At 39.8% G+C, this 17,271-nt stretch overlaps 1 protein-coding gene across 2 annotated transcripts in view; it reads left to right on the forward strand.

Annotated features, from left to right (window-relative positions):
• Positions 1-10,348, forward strand: part of ARHGAP26 (Rho GTPase activating protein 26) — a 229,047-nt gene extending 218,699 nt beyond the window's left edge. For both annotated transcript variants that reach the window (XM_075275014.1, XM_075275015.1), the window contains 2 exons: positions 2,945-3,033; positions 9,843-10,348. In XM_075275014.1, coding sequence (XP_075131115.1) covers positions 2,945-3,033; positions 9,843-9,931 — 178 coding nt within the window. In that variant the 3' untranslated portion in view covers positions 9,932-10,348. The remainder of the gene's footprint in view (positions 1-2,944; positions 3,034-9,842) is intronic.
• Positions 10,349-17,271: the final 6,923 nt, after the last annotated feature.

The raw sequence follows: 17,271 nt of genomic DNA on the forward strand, positions 1-17,271 counted from the left end.
TCTCCTGGTGCCCACACTGTACAGCGCGATAGGCGCTGCTTTGGAGAAAGACATACCTGACTGACTGTCAGGAACACCCTTCTGACTGTAAAGAGCTATGGTACCGTGACCGATAGCGCTTTACCCCGGGGCAAAGATCGGGAAAGGTTTTCCAGCAGTATATAGAACTGCCTGTACCCAAATCGGTGAAAGGTCCTCTTTAAATTACGGTCGTGTAACACCAGCCTAAGGCTAAGACCCCATGTAATGGGCTGCAGCAAAAAAAACCTCTGCGGACTTTCTGCTTCCATTACTCCTATAGGGAAACCGCCAGTGTTTGGTGTTTCCATAGGTATAATTGACATGCAGCGATTTTCACAACTGCAATGAAGTGAGTGGGAGGTGAGCTGCGGTGATGGTGCAAAGATACTATACAGGCTATTCTGCATCCTGCCCTGTATTGTGTAAGGAAGGAGGCTGGAAACTGCTCTGCTCTGTGCTGTGTTTGTTTGGCGTAATTGAGGATTTGATGTAATATAGTTGTCTGAAGACACATGACTTTTATGGCAGAGTTTTCACGTAATAGAGAACTCCAGTTTATATAGCCTCATGTTTATAATCCCTCATCGTAGCAGAGTCTGATGAAGGCCAAGGTGGACTGAAACGTTACATGTGATGTTGTGGATTACGTAATATGAATAAAATATTCTAACTGTAAATTGGAAATAGGTGAAAGGACTCAGCATTCCAGCTATCTGTTATTGGGTTGGGACTCTACTTCAAGCACCCCGATCTGGTGCACAGCGGACTGTTACACCTCCATAGCCCTGGCATGTTTTGCATATCCTTTCAGCACTGCGGGGACTGTGTTGCATAACTAACCAGTCTATGAGCGCTTATGGATAAATAATTTTTGTGACATAACCCCATTAACTCCTGTGTTTTAACCCTTTCCCTGTTGTCTGATTGCGTCACCTGGAAATGTATTCGAGCCCCCTTTATTCATGGCAAACAAGGATTAACAGCCCTGGTTGATTTTGCTGTCCTCCAGGTTTAGTACGGACACCAACTGCGGTTAGGGCTATGGGTGTTCAGTAAGGGTTAAGCGCTTCTATCTCATGACAAAAACACTTGCATAAATGCAGAAATGAAGTTGCATTTGTCAAGGGCTGGATTCAGTATGAAGGAGACATTGCAATGTTTTCCACACGCTGCAGGAAAGAATACCTTCCGCTTATCGCTTTCAGCATCCACACAGTTGTTTCTGCAAATGCTTCTTTCATGTGTATTGTAGATTGGCGTTTCTCTAGTCACAACGACAATTGCCAGTTATTGTGTAAAGGGAAGAACAATGCAAACACTTTTCTACTATATCATATACAATATACATCAGGCGGTTATATTTATGAATGAAATATCTATAGAGCGCACAAAGCCTTTGTCCTTCATCATGGGTGGTCTTCATCTGGTAGTCTTACTGGGCTGCAGTAGTCATTGGAAATACATTACTAAAGAAGCGGCGAGCTCTGTAAGGTCCAGACATTGTGCAGTGGTATTTACCAAAGTGGCCTTTTCACATGTATCCATTATATAACTTCTTACCAGCTGGACAACTCCTTTATCTATCACTATCAGGATGTATTAAGGGCATGAGCAGTACGTATTCACAGCAAGCTGATGTTTAGCGTCCCAAGACTTTGCAATATAATTTATCTATCACATGAGCATGTGTTATCTTCAATAATATGTGGCAAAGAAACAAGAAATTGAAGGCTATATCAAATACGATGAAAAAGGTAAAGGGATAAATAGTTAAACTGCCTCGAGTAGGATAAAACCAACAATAAGATCTTTTTAATTTTCTCCATTTTCAACATATTTGCGTTTTTCCAAATCTGTAAATGATTGGAGCAACAAGAGCATTACCATTGTTCTTGTTGTGTCATAATGCTATACCTCCCACTGTCCCCCTTTCCCTCCTTCACTTCCTCATATGATTGACAGGACCAGGTGATTTTACAGTAATCGTCCCTGTCAATCATGGGAGAGAGGAGCAAACTGGCCAGTGCCGTCCATTGTTTGTATCAACCGTGGACCTGCATGACATAGAACCCATCTACTGAAACAATGATTACCCACAGATCCCATAGACTATAATGGGGTCCGGAGGGTTTCCAGCAGAGAAAAAAGTCCTCTGTGCAAGATCTTTCTCTGTCAATTTTTGGCAGAGTCTGTGTTGAAGTCTCTTACAGAGATGCGAACGAAGCTCTTTGGCGTAACAAAAGCAACATTGCTAATTTGCATATTTGGAAAACCATTGAAATCTCGGGAATGGAGGCTCCCATCAGGAAGGAGGGAAAGAAGGTTGCTTTGGGTGACCCTAAGGCCCAATTCACATCTGCGTTTGCGGTTCCGTTTGGGGAGTTCGCATGGTGACCCCCTGAAAGGAAACCTATAGACATTGAAAAAAAAGCGGTGACCTAAGGAAACCCACAGACTTCATAGACTATAACGGGGTCCATGTGGTTTCCACTTGGTTTTCACTCAAAACATTCAGAGTGGAGCACTTTTCTCTCTGCATGTTTTGTGGGGAAACCACATGAACCCCATTATAGTCTGTGGGGTCCGCGAGTTTCCTTAGGTAATAGCTTTTTTTTATGCTTATAGGTTTCCGTTTGGGGGTTCCTAAGTGGACTGCCCAAACGGACACCCGAACACAGATGTGAATCGGGCCTACAGTATCAAGCAGTGCTGCTGATTTCATGGGGATGGTTCTGGTCCAGGCTTCTTTTTAGAATTTTTTTTTTTTTTTTTTTTGTAATGTATGCTGGTTTTTGTTAAAGTAGTGAAGGATGACAAAATACTATATGTCATGTACTGTACACATATTATAATCGCATCCACGTAATTACAATCAGATTATAACTTTCTGGGTTTTTTGTTTTTCGGTTTTTTGTTTTTGCAGTTTGCCAAGGCGAGCCAAGGCTTTATACGCATGTAAGGCTGAGCATGACTCTGAGCTTTCCTTTACCGCTGGCACAGTGTTTGACAATGGTAAGTTAATTGTTGTATTTTACTAATTCTGTATTACCTTCTTCACATTCATTGATCAACTTTATTCAGAACTTTAGGAAAAATCAACTGTGAATTAAGCTTCATGTTTTCATTACTTAAATGTGATGAATTTCTATCGGCAGTTACATTTCATTTTCTCCAAAAATATCTTCAAGATGAGAGGCTGGCACATTTGTCAAATAAATTATTCATATTAAGACTGTAATGTAACGATATGAAGCACCTGCCAAACTAATGTTGGAAGGCTGTAAAAACACCTTTGTTTCAGAGTTCACACATCTGGTTTATTAAATAGGTCTTTTTCTCCATCTCGTGCCTCAACCCTTTTACTTTGCCAACTTGGAGTTTATTTTCAGATGCCTTTTGTCTAAAAGTTTTGCCAAGCTGTTGAGTTTGCTTGGACACACATTTAAAGGGAGTCTGTCAGCAGTAAATTGGATAGAAACCTAATCCCAGTACCTTGTAGAGAAGATTCTACAGTTTCCAGCTATGTCTCTGTTATTCAGCTTTGGAGTCCTGTTTTCATGTAAATTAAATTTTTATTCTTGTGTAAATCGAGGAAAGGCGCTTTGTCTGGGAATCTAGAGCCGAGACCAAAGTGTAAACAAGCTAAGGAACCACCCAAAACACTTTGACTATCATTTCCATATGAGTAAAGTATTCATTTACATGACAATGGGATTCCAAAGATGTAAAATCCACCTCTATAAAGTACTAGGATTCAAGTTATTACCATTTTACTTCTAACAAAACTGCCTTTAATATAATTTGGGGCTGAAAGTAGTTTCAGCTGGCATTCAGCAACCTACCATTAGCATGCATGGTGATTCTTAGGTTGTGGCTTCACAGAGATTTTGCTTGCCGAGCCTGTGACTCATAGTTGCCCAAAAAAAAAAAAAAAAAAAAAAAATAATCAAGCACTTATTGGAAGATCCAGCTGAATTTGGTGAAATCTCCTGAAAATCTGATGTGTCTAGTGGTCATATACATAGCATTACAGCAAATGCTACTAAGCTGAGCTGGATCTGCCAATGACCTGCAGATAAGTATCTGTGAAGCCAGCTTTAGTATCACAGCATCATGGGTCACAGTGCAACCCCATTCAGTTATGTTAGTTCTGAAGTTGCAGAGTGTGACAACAGTGTTTGCACATGTCATGGCTGTCACAAAGTCACCATGTAGCCGCAGCCTCATGGTGAAGTGAGGGGGCTGGCTGTCAGGCACTAGGTTCTACCTTCTATCAATTGTAAAGAGTAAAGGGTTTCTGCACTTTTTTTATGAAAAAGGAAAAAAACATTTGGTAACGTTACAGCTAGATTGTTCAATCTAGACAAGGATTGCCATCTGTAAGTATATAGTGTATGTGTACGTTTGTATACTTCTCTGTTCTACAGCAGAAATACTAATACAATAAAATTCTTTGTTCCATTTATGATGTCTAGCTTGTATTAGTCTAGAAATAATATAATGAACCACAGTGACTCGGTGGTTAACATGGTTGCCTTGTATCCTATAAAAATGGCCTACGAGATATGATATATCTCCCATGTTTTCTATAAACCATATTGTATTTTCTAACACCTCTGCCAAATATGAGTAAAGATTGTGGGATAAAAAACATTCACATTTACCAAGTCAATATATTTATTTGTGACATTCGTTCTGACTATAATCATTGTCCACAATTGGTGGCCATTGGTTACATTCATGGATACCCTGTAAACATTATGGCCCTTTTCTCTGCTTCCAGTCCATGACTGTCCCTCCAGACTCACAGTAGAAAATCTCTTTTTTTTTTTTTTTTATTGTTTTGCTTTGATTTCGAGCCCTCCTATAATGGTCCTCTCCTCGCTTCCCAATGCTGTTGTGCTTTGTGTTGTTGCCCTATGCATTAAAGAGATAATTACGCAGAAAACAGAAAAGGTCAGCGCTCGCCAAGTGTCTAATTTCCTCTGCCTGTGTAATTATATTTGTAGCCTTGTACAAAGAGCAAGGCAGCGCTGCACAGCTGATGACAGTGCGGATTTCTATCACTCGCCTGCCTTTATCAGTACTCTCACAGAGCTACATTTATATAGGTGTGTATGGATGATATATAGCTATAGATTTAATATACACACTCATTAGCGCTATTAATAGCAGCTATAGTTATTAGTTACAATATACTAACTTTGGAAATATTAAGATGGCTAATATCCATGTATGTTTCCATTAGCTGTAATGGGTGCAGGTTTGGAGATGGTATTTTACAGGTCCATTATGGCTAAAAATTCATATACGTTGTCAACCTTTATACTCACTATTTCATAGTGCTCTAGATATTAAAGTGCTGGTGTGAGTTGATCCCTTTTTTTAGGATCAGTTTCTATATAAGGAGAGTAAAGTTGGGACAGGGAATCTCAAAATTCTTAATTCATTTCTTTTTTTGTCTCTACACTTGGTTCTAAACTTGCCTTCAGTTTATTGGGGAATAGGAAATCACAAAACTACTTGTGTTTTATGCCTCACTATTTAAACTTCACACATTTAAAGGGGTTTCACTCCAAAGCAACTTATCCCATATCCATAGGATAGGGAATAATTTGGCAGTCAGTGGGGGTCCAAGCTTCTGACCCCACTGGTCAGGAGAACGGGGAATGAAAGAACTTTGGCCATCTCTGGTGCTCTCATTGAAATGAATATGTGGTGCGCACAACAAAAGTCACCCCTACTCCTGATTAGTGGGGGTCTGAGCAGGAATAACTTGCTTTGGTGGAAAGACCCCTTTAAACCATCACTTCCACGTATATACTGTATATCTTGGCTCAGCTTTTGTTTATGCTGTGCAGAGGAGAGTAAGCCACTGGAAGACTCCTTTGATAGGGACGTGTGCCCCTTAGAATTGAGCAAGCTGAAATCCAGCTGCCTGATCCTTCCCTCATATGACATCAGGGGAGAGCTGGTAGACCCCCTACATATTGGGGTTTGGTGTCATTAATCTAGTGTGTTAATTAGATGTACTAGAACAACCCTCCATATTGTCCCCCTGGAATGAAATCTTGTAGTGTATCGAAGAAGTCCACTCCACCAGAAACCGCCTCCTCTTTTTATAATGGTATCAAATTGAAAAGCACAATTGTAGCTTTCCGTTTACCCCAGGGTCTTAGTGTTATGTCAGGACATAAGATAAAAAGTTTTACTCCCTGGCTTTGTATCCCCATAGTGAAGTTTGAGGGAATGATGCAGGTAAGAACAGGAAGAGAAAAACCAGCAGGCTACTTTTATCGTTACAGGTGTCTATATACCTCAAGGAGGTGATTTTTTTTTTTTTTTTTCATGTTAATCCTATAATAATAATTATAATAAATTTTATTTATATAACACCAACATATTCCACAGCACTGTACAATTAGTAGGGTTCAAATACATACAAAAAGATACATTACAAAGAAATAGTCACTTCACACAATGGGACTGAGGGCCCTGCTCACAAGAGCTTACAATCTATGAGGTGGAGGGGGTGACTCAAGAGGTAGCAATCAGAAAATTGTACTCCATCATATACGGTATATTTTAGTTTAGTTTTTCAGTAAAACTGTACTTTGATGCAAAATTGCATGAAGACGCCAAAGAGTGTAAAATGTTGGTTAGAAATTTAACAATGTGTCAGATGTATTTTTGGAAGGTATATGGCAATGAAATTAATCGCTGTTGATGTTACAGTACACTAGACCTCTGTGGTTATAACAGGAACTAAAGACTTAACCAAGTCCATTGAGCATTTCTGACAATGGTCATTAAAGTATGTCTAGGATCGGGTATAGACTGATTTATAATGTTTTTGTGTGGATGGAGGGTGCAGTGTTTCAGTAACTTATTCCTCTGAACTATGGAAAGGAAAGCAGTGGGGTAAAACATAGCTAGAGGTCTTTCTAGGTTAATAAAATAAACGGAGGCAGTGACCCAGATGCCGTCTTATAACAGATGATCAGTGCTGAAAAGACAGACTTGGTCAATCCAAATTGAGTTTTAACCTCCGTTTTTATTTGGGTTTAAAAACAAATCTCTTTTCTTAAACAAATCAGTGTTCTCTAGCATCTCAATGGAATTACTTACCAAGTGTCTGGATTCCCTAGACATATAAATTAGCCAAAACCAGACTAACCAGAGCTTAAAATGTATTTCTGTGTGTACAGCAGTTCATAAAACTGCAGCGTGCTGCCTGTAGTCTAAATTCATTCGCCCCACTGTCATCTGCTTATGTTATAGGATTCTGTTGGTATAATTCTACTTTTATTCAGTGCAATCTTTCTTTCTAATAACATATACAACTATAAAAAAACAAAAAACCTTGAACATGGTTAGCATTTATTCACTCGAGTTCCACGTGGTAATAGTGTTCATATCCTATTAATATTATAAAGGTGAAAGTTTGGGTGTTTGGATGTTTGTGGGTTTGTGTGTTTGGATGTTTGTTCCTCAATCACAGCCAAATGGATGAATGGATTTTGTTGGCACACACCAACATATTGCCCAGGAAGGAACGATAGGCTACTCTAAATGTGGGTCACTCACCCCAAATCGCCACCGCGACCCTCAAAAGTTCACTCCGGCTCTGCTGTAGGCGCTGGCATTACGCCAGCCCAGATCTTTCCACGCACCTCCTATTGGTGCATGGCAGGGTGCCATACGTTGCCAGCAAAGTGTGGGCGGGGCGATTGACCGGGGAGACGGTAGTCAACATGACGGCAGCCCGCATGTTCCGCCTGCCGCTGCCATCCAAGGCCGCCTACTCACTGCCGGCATGCCAGCCGGCTACATAGGACCGTTCATGCCGGCAGATGTTGCGGCCTACACAGCATGCACAAGGTGAGTCCAGCGGGGTGGGGGGTGTCCAGTGTCCGCATTGATCGTCCCCATTAACCGTAATGGCGCCTCAGTCACAGCTGACCGAGGCGTCATGTCCTCCGCCGGCGTGTGGGCGCTGCGATGTTCCTTCTCTGCTATGTTCCTTCTCCGCGCCGCCACCCGGACCAAGCGCCGGGGCCGGCGTCATGTTGCTATGGCAGCCGGGAGCCTTGCGCAGGGTCCCCGGCCTCTCGGTTTTTCGCTCCTACTACAGCCTATGCTACGTAGCCTGCAATAGAAGCGCTGGTATAGCATAAAACCCATGGTTCTATTGCAGCCTATGCATTGCAGAAAACCGGCACGTCTATTGCAGCCTATGCTACGTAGCCTGCAATCGAGGCGCCGGTATTATGCAATGCATTGCATAGCACCGCCGCTTTGATTGCACCCTATGCTACGTAGCCTGCAATTGAAGCACCAGTATTCTGCAAGGCATGGCATAAAACCGGCACTTCTATTGCAGGCTATGCTACGTGGCCTTCAATCAAAGCGCTGGTATTATGCAATGCATTACAATGCATTACCATTGTAATGCATTGCATTACTAATCACACACCCTGGGGTTCAAGACCCGTAGAGACTGCAATAACTGCACAAACAAAATTTACAAAAAAAATGACCAAAAATAAAAACCTCAAAAAAAAAAAAAACATAAAACGCCACTTTCCCTAGAACACATTAAAAACTCATTACATAGTGTGAAACACATACATCTTAGGTAGGGACTAAGGGCGGCACGGATGAAGTCGCAGATAATGCTAATGAGGCCTTAATCTATCGTTGGGAAATGTCATTTTTAGATAAGCACATAATTGCATAGGCTTTAAAAAGGCTATTTCACACCTACCTTTTGTATGTAAATTGCTTCAGTGCATGGTCTAAGCTCATAAGCATATGACTAAAAACGGACTTATTCAAAATCTACTGAGGCAATTTACATACTAAAGGTAGGTGTGAAATAGCCTTTCTAAAGGCTATGCAAGGATGTGCATATTTAAAAATGACATTTCCCAATGATAGAGCCCCTTTAAAGAGATTGTCAATGTATTTTTTTATATTAAATATGCAGGGGAAGGTGGAAATAAAAAAATAAATAAATAAAAATCATACACACCTGTCCCCGAAGTTCCGGTGTCCTCCCTGCAAGGTCCAGTACTTCTGCTCAGGCATCATCTCACAGGTCTCTCCCTGAGTTCTGCTGAAGATGCGGCCACATGTCATCACTGGACCAAGAAGACCGAACCGCACTGGGAGGCACCAGAGAACCATGGAAAGGTGAGTGTGATTTTATTTTTTTTTTCACTGCCCCCATTCGATTTACTGAATTTTGCGTGTATATGTTCTGTAACTAGTCATGTTGTTTGTACACACTTGAAAAAGGAAGTATTGCCCGAAACGTGTTGTGTGTTAATAAAGGATCATACATTTAGACTAGCACGCCCTCTGCCTCCTTTTTCTTTAAAACTTAGATGGGCTGTCCATTTTTGCCTAGAAAACCCCTTTAAGGACAGAATAGCCTAGCATACTGCATATTCTGGGCACGGACAACAAATATCCATCATGTCTAATCACTGTGGATCATATGTATGGTGCAGGTCGTATGAAAGAAGCCATGATGCTGAACAGAACCTTCCTATTCATCTATCACTGCGTATTGCCCAAATATTCTGCTTGTGTATTTTATTGTTGATATTACATACAATGTAAATTTAGGTGTATCAGATTTTATTAAGATTTTTGCGATAAGGGGTGAAACAAATACACAAAATAATGGAACTATAGGGAAGGGGGAAACGAGACTTATAAGCAAGTAATGCGACCACGCAGGGACAAAAAAGCAGGCAATGGAAAACATTACAATGTAAATTTAGATGTTAATCCTTGTTATGTCTCCAATCTAGTTCATCCATCGCAGGAGCCGGGCTGGTTAGAAGGGACGCTCAATGGGAAGACTGGACTTATCCCTGAGAATTATGTGGAATTCCTATAGCTTTATGTTCTGCCAGCAATCCTACGCTTTACATGGTATCCATGACAACAGCTAATGGCGTCGAAGATTATCTCTCTATGCCTCCATGAATTACAGGGTGAAGGACTTTTCACTACCTGTTGCGGTGAAAGTGTGTGTATAGCTCTGTAAATGTATGAAATGATTTATGGTGGTAAAATGTATACAGAAGTGCGAGCATTATGTTTTTTATTTTACTCTTAGCAAGGGACCATTTTATGTTTACTGTTATTGTATTGTTTTAATTCACTGTACCTTGTAACCACTAACCGTCAACTATGCGTATACTCTGCCAGTCTGGACTAAACCAAGGATTATATCACAGGCTGTTTGGGCAACTTAGTAGACATTTCTGATATGTTTTAATATATGCAAAATCAGACACATCTTGAGTGCAGATTTTGAAGGGATTGTCCAGTTTCAGTAAATAAATGTTATTTTTGTATAATGGAAAGTTATTCAATTTTCCAATGTACATTCTGTATCAATTCTTCATCTAGATCTCTTCTTCTTTCCATTGATTCTGTTAATAGATAAATGGGTCCATGGTTATGTGATACAGGTACAGATTATGTGATGCTGTGCACATGTCCATCTCACGACCATGGACTGTGTATCATATGACCATGGACTGTATATCACATGACCATGGACTGTATATCACATGACCATGAACTGTACATCACTTGACCATGGACTGGCATTGATCCACTCGGAGTAAACAGAATACATGACAGCAAGCAGAGATCTAGGAAACCGTAAGGAATTGAGACAGAAAGAATACTGGAAAATTCTACAACTTTCTTTAGACAAACAATATCGTTTTAGTGAAACTTGACAACCCCTTTAATACTATAGCATACTTACATCAATTTTAAAATAATACTATATGTTTTTAGACAGTGTGTATCTGTGACCTAGATGTGACAAGAATATATAGACTTTTTTTTTTTTTTTACAAACTCTTTAAAGGGAGTCTGTCAGCAGGAAATTCGGTATCAGACTAGTGACAGTACTTTGTAAAGTGGCTTCTGCACCTTCTAATGATGACTTTCTTATTCTACATTACAGCTACATTTTCATAAAAATCAATGTTTTATTCTTATGCAAATTCACTGAAAAGGGGGCGTGTCTTCTCATACTGAGGCTTCACACTGCTGTAGATAACCAGCCCTGACAGAAGACACGCCCTAAAGCCCTTTTTCAGCTAATTTGCATAAGAATAAAAAGCTGATTTAATGCAAATGGCAGAATAAGAAAGGCATCTTTGGAAAGTGTAACAGCGTCCCTACAAGATATTGCCATTAGTATGATACTGATTTTCCTTCTGACAGTCTCCCTTTAAGATACTTTTGCATTATACATACTACATCTATTTAATTTGAAGTAACTTAAATTATTTTAAACTGGTAGTCTATGGAAAAAAAGCATATTATTTTTCAATGTAAGCAATGCTCCTGTGTCCAGGTATGCAGTTACATGCTGCTCTTGTGCTCCCTGCTGTTCTTTTGATTCCCTCTCAGGTTGTCCAACTCTTGCTCCTAGTATTGGTGGTCGCACATGCTCAATAGCTCAATGCCATGACCTGTGTCATTTTGTAATGCAGATAGTGGTGGAGTTATGACAGCTATTATATGGGTCAGCCAGTAGGAATCTGCACACTACAAGCGCCTTCCCACCAGCACTGCATACATTTAGCGGATGTTCTGAGAGGGAATCAAAGAAACAGGTGGCGCCAAGTATACAACCACTAGACAATTTAAAAAAAAAAATCTTTTATTCCAGTTGAAATGAGCTAAATTAGTATTACCGGTAAATTAATTAATTAATGTATTAAGTAAAATAAGATTTAATTAATATTGAAAAACACTAGAAAATAACATTGACTTACATGTTTTTTTTTTTTTTTTTTCAACTTTAGTAATCTACGCAAGGTAGACATTTATTAGAAGAATAAACTCTCCTTATTGTCAAGAATCTGACATGAGGACAATAAATATCTATTTTAGTTATTCCATTCCCCATGAAATAATTCTGGAGCATATTTGCTTATAACTCTGCATTGTGCCTCCTAGAAATGTACAAATAAATTATCAACTGGTGTTACCATTCACCTTATCAATGGGGTATGTCCCGGCAAAGACCTATACTGTCACCTATATCCGTTCAGGAGTCCACTTGAGGACCCCCCAGAACGGAAACCTAATCCGCATTAAAAAGTGGTCACCTAAGGAAACACACGAAACCCATAGACTATAATGGGGTCCATGTGGTTTCCACCTGAAGAATGGCCCGAACACAGATGTGAACTGGGCCTTACACCTAGTTGTCATAAAAAAAAAATCATAAATTTTTAAGAGGAATAACAAACAAATAGCACATTCTGAAGTCGTAAGAAAAGATGTTTCTGAATTATTTCATGAGGGTTCCAGAAATGTACTGAGTGTAAAATATTAGGAGAGGTAACAGGTCCTCTTTAAGGTGTGAATGGATCTTTAGACTGGTTGGTAAATGTAGTGTTAGGTCCTATCGAGGAATAATTCTTCCCATCTAGTCTGATACAGCAGTTGAACTATCTTGGCATGATAGACTTGACAGCTTGGAGAAGTTTTAGGTAACAGTTGAGAGAGAAGGTCAAAGCACTTTACATTGTCACAAAAAAGCTGAACGTTGACCAAATGCCATTGTCATTTTTCAGTTTAGTTATGCGTTCTTTGCAACATTTAACCTGAAAATTTGATACTGAGGCCCAGCAATGTGTTTTCTTCCTGAATTGTAGTGAAGTGCTGATGTAATAGAGCAATGCGCATTTCTGGCTGACTGCTCTTTACATTTAGGTCTACCATTTTAATGTGTATGTTAGAGAGAATGTAAGTCAGTAAGGCAATGCTGTCTTTTTAGCATATTTCTAATCGTTCAGATAAGGACATTTTGACATACCATACATATTAGTTTAAGTAAGGGGTGACTGACACACACATACCTGGTTGCTTGGAGGCAGGGAGGGTATGTTATTGCAGCTTTGAATTAATAGAATTACACTTGATACATCTATCAGTCACATTCTTATAAAAATAAATGACTCTGTCAGATCATTTCTGCCTCTTGAGCTGTGTGTATGTAGGTTCATGCTAGTTGGAGCAGAATTATAGTAAAAAGTATAAGTGTATTGTAGTAACAGGACTCCTAGACAGACAGTGAGAGTCCTGCTTACTCCGCGCACCCACACACAGTGATACAGCTTACCCTGTACAACTCTGTCTGTCTGTGTGTAGGTGGGATAAGCAGGATTCTCTTTGTATTTCCTAGGAGTCTTGTCAGGAGATCTTTGCTTTGCTCCACTTCTGTCCCTCTACAATATGGCAGCAGCAATTGCCTGCCATGTTCTCTATAAGTGCGAGTTTTAGGGTTCTGCACTCAAGATTGTTCTAGCTCTTTCATTGCACTGTGTGCCCTGCAGATATGGCTATGTGCTCTTTCTCTTTTTTTATTGCCTGTTTCTCTTTTTGTATTAAGTTTTGAGTACTTGAGATTATAAATTGCTGTATATTTTATTTTGCAAATATAACATTGTAAATAGGAAGATATGTCAAGTGCTGTGAGGTAAAGTTTTATATTTGATATTTCTTGTGCACTAATTCAGCTCACTGGGATGATGTCCACTTTTCTAGATGTTTTTATAACCAGAGTTGCTGTAAGGTTGAGAGAAAGAAGTTGGAGCCATGCTTGTCGATGACAGTGACATAGAAATGAGTGACGCCACCTGATTTTATAAATTATTTTTATACCTTGAGTCAATTTCACTGGATTGCCCTGTAAAAATACTCGTACACAACGTGAACATTCCCCGTTCATGGCTGAGGTTGGCCGATGCTTCAGTCTGTCAGCTTCTTCTAACGGATGGTTGCATTTTATGGGTTTCTCTTTGGTTCCTAAAAAGCTGCCTTAACTTTGTGCCATGCTAGGCCTCAATGCAGTCAGTGGCTGGTTGGGCTCATAGGCTGCCTTCTCATTTGCTTGCTCACAGATCCTTAACTGTGTGGCAGAACATTCATGCATTACAGTAACACCACAGGCTGCTCGCAATACTTCACTGTCCATGACACTTCTATTTAAAGCCTGGTTATAGAGATATATCTTATCGGTAAGATCTGCTAGCTCCTCATGTGCATATATGTACACTAGTAGCAGAATACATGTCTCAAGAATTTGCTTTGTTTCTAATGTGGTTGGTTGGATTGAATTTTCAATTACTATGGTTTAATAATAGGATACCATAACAATGCTATAAGTAACTAGTAGTATAATCTAAGTAACGTACTATAAAGGAAGCATCAGAATAAAAAGACACTCCTGAACAAATGAATTGTTCACTTTTGCTGTTTCGCCAATTGTATAGAAGTGATTGTGCGGTCTACATAGTTTGCCATAGAGGAGCATTATTATTATTATTATTCCACTTTCCGATCTTTCCTATTATTTGTGACTTGATGTCTACCTAGTTGTCATGTACAGAAGTTAATGACAGTAACCAGTGGTCCTGTAACCCCTTGTAGGTGGACTAAAGGAGCTTTTCTCTTTAAATAAAGCTGGATACCTGTCACATAAAAGGATATGCAACCTTTTAATATATTGTTCATTGCCATTTTTTTCTACCAATGTGGCCAAAGTATATTGCCCCAGTTAGAAGTCCATCCTGTTCTCGTATCCCGTTCAGCCCTACGCGACACTGTCATACCTACACCATTGTGTATATTAGAAAATTGCAAGCCTTTCACCATTAAACATTAGCCTAGTTTTTTATGGCCATTTTCAGCCACAAATCCCATCCCAACCACTGGTGTAATGATGCAAACTTACATCATATATGTCTATAATGCTGCTAGTTTGGGTCATTACTCAGTCTGAATGTGATATGAACTGTAATTCAGTCCGTATAATACAGTCGTCCATGGCCATGTCAATCCATTCTTAATATGTAAGACAGGACAACCAATTTAACCTCAGCCCCTATAGTCGGAGGCATTATTTGGATCTAAATCTATAATGGGGTCCTTGGCCATCTTATACCATTTAGAATAGTGGTATATTTCACATAGCAGAGGGACCTTAGGGGCCACGTCAGGTTCCAGGGCCCTGTAATAACTGCTACTTTTGCACCCATTTTAGTTACACCCCTGCCTATAGCTATTACCCCTTTGTAGGTATATGCTTTAAGTATCACATACATAAATGCAAAAAGCACATAGTAACACATGTATGTACATGTGAGAAGACTGGAAAAAACAAAAGAAATGTCTGCGCTGACACCCCCATACCGTAGTTTGTGAGTTCTTGCACATAGCCTTAGAAAAGCTGAATGTCCCACTATTATCATACTCTCATTTGCAGTTAACATTAGCTAGTTCCGCCTGCCATTATATAGATACCCTGGAAGGCTAATAAAGTGATTACTACTATGCTATGTTCCTCTATTGCTCTGACTTCACATGTGATACAGTATGACGTTCTGGCATCGGCAGTATATAGTTCTAGATGTTCAGTGTCTTGTGTTAACTCTTCCCATCCTCGAGCAGACTACGAGTCCTATTCAGTGACTTGCCTTCTCATGCTAGTGTAGCTGAGCCAGATTGGAAGGCATTAAGCTGTGTTTTCCACTGAAACGCGTTTAGCAGATGATGACTTTCACAGCTTCTCTATAAGAAATGTCAGCTGGTTGTTCTTCTCTGGGCACACGCCTCATCTATATTGCTGCATTTAGTGCTATGGGATCACAATGTAGTTTTCCCTTTCTGTATTTCACATATAACATTTCATGATCTGCTGCCAAAGTCTGTTTATCTGTAGACCACTGATATATGTATGTGTTAGTGAATCGGGGTTCTGATGCTATGTATTGACTGCTATCCAGGTCTGGAAAGGCCGGGTTTTGGGGAAATAGATATTTGAGTAGATCTCCTATATTACATGTATGTAATTTCTCGTGGGAACAATCACTTTAAAGGTCTTGGGTTTACATTTTGTGATTTTTACAGTACATCTCCAAATAAACGTACAATATGTATAATCCACTTTTCTGTGAACCATTCTTTGTGCTACAATATTCTGTCTGGTGTCCTTTATGGTCGGCCACATCTGTATTCTTTTATAATGTCTCTCTTGTCATATTTCATTGCACTTTACAATTGACTTGGTACATCAAAGTTTTGCTTATTTACATGTTTTGATTTATTTTGTTAGCGTTCCTGCTTATTGTTACTTATCTCAAATTTTACCAGTACATGCAGCTTATTATTACATGATGATAGTGTGAACCAGGCCTAATATACTTTATAATTGCTGCGTCATAGACCCTACAGGTGAGTAGAACAAATGTTACGCAGTCTTCTTATCCATATTGTGACTTTGCCGGTAGGTAAAATCTCCCATTACCACTACTGTATCCATCTGTTCCATTTCTCTGAATAACTGGTAATCTTAGATATGTTTGGGGGACTATATTTACTTTCTCATGTACTTTAGCTCACAAGATTCCCTAAAAAGTCTACCATTGATGAAGATAGTGTTGCAGAAACAGTGTTCCTCGAACATCAGAGGCTGCCTGCCATGGTTGTGGAATTGGTGAACATACAGGTTATCTTGCTGTATAGGATCAGATACAACTCTCCTCCTGTGACACAGGGAACAGAGGGGCCCTACTACACTCTAGCACTGCTTCAGGTAATAAGCCACAGCAGGGCCCTAACCAGTGCACACAGTTCCAGTAGGGCTATAAACAATCCTTGTACAGGCCCCCGTTGCTCTCAGTATCTGTCCCTGAGTTCATATACAAGAAAAAATGACAAATTTAGCGGTTCACACTACTGTTATTTAATGACCCTTGCTCTCATCTGTCATATGAAGAGGGAAAAAAACAATAATTGACAGATGAAGTCTGAGCCTCCTCCTAATATGGCATGTGCACCTGTTAGTAAATTGGGCTAAAATCACTACTACTATGTCCATTACTTAGACTGGCCCTGTAGGACACTGTCTGGTATAGTGGACTTTGCTGAGTGTGGTCTCCTTTCAATTCTTGTTATTCTCAGCTATTATTCTGTGTTTATAGACAGACAGACAGACAGACAGACAGACAGACAGACAGACAGACTCACTGCACAGTACCACTTCTCTTGTCCCATATACTTGGTGTAATTCTCAGTTTCTACTCATGTTTGGTACTTTAGGATATGGGGTCTGCACGTTGTTTAGAGGTCTGTATTTCTATTTATTTGGGGGTCTGGTCTGATGTTTCTTTTGATTCTGGGGTTTGGTGTAGGGCT

This window comes from Leptodactylus fuscus, chromosome 5 (assembly GCF_031893055.1).
Source record: "Leptodactylus fuscus isolate aLepFus1 chromosome 5, aLepFus1.hap2, whole genome shotgun sequence".
NCBI lineage: Eukaryota > Metazoa > Chordata > Amphibia > Anura > Leptodactylidae > Leptodactylus > Leptodactylus fuscus.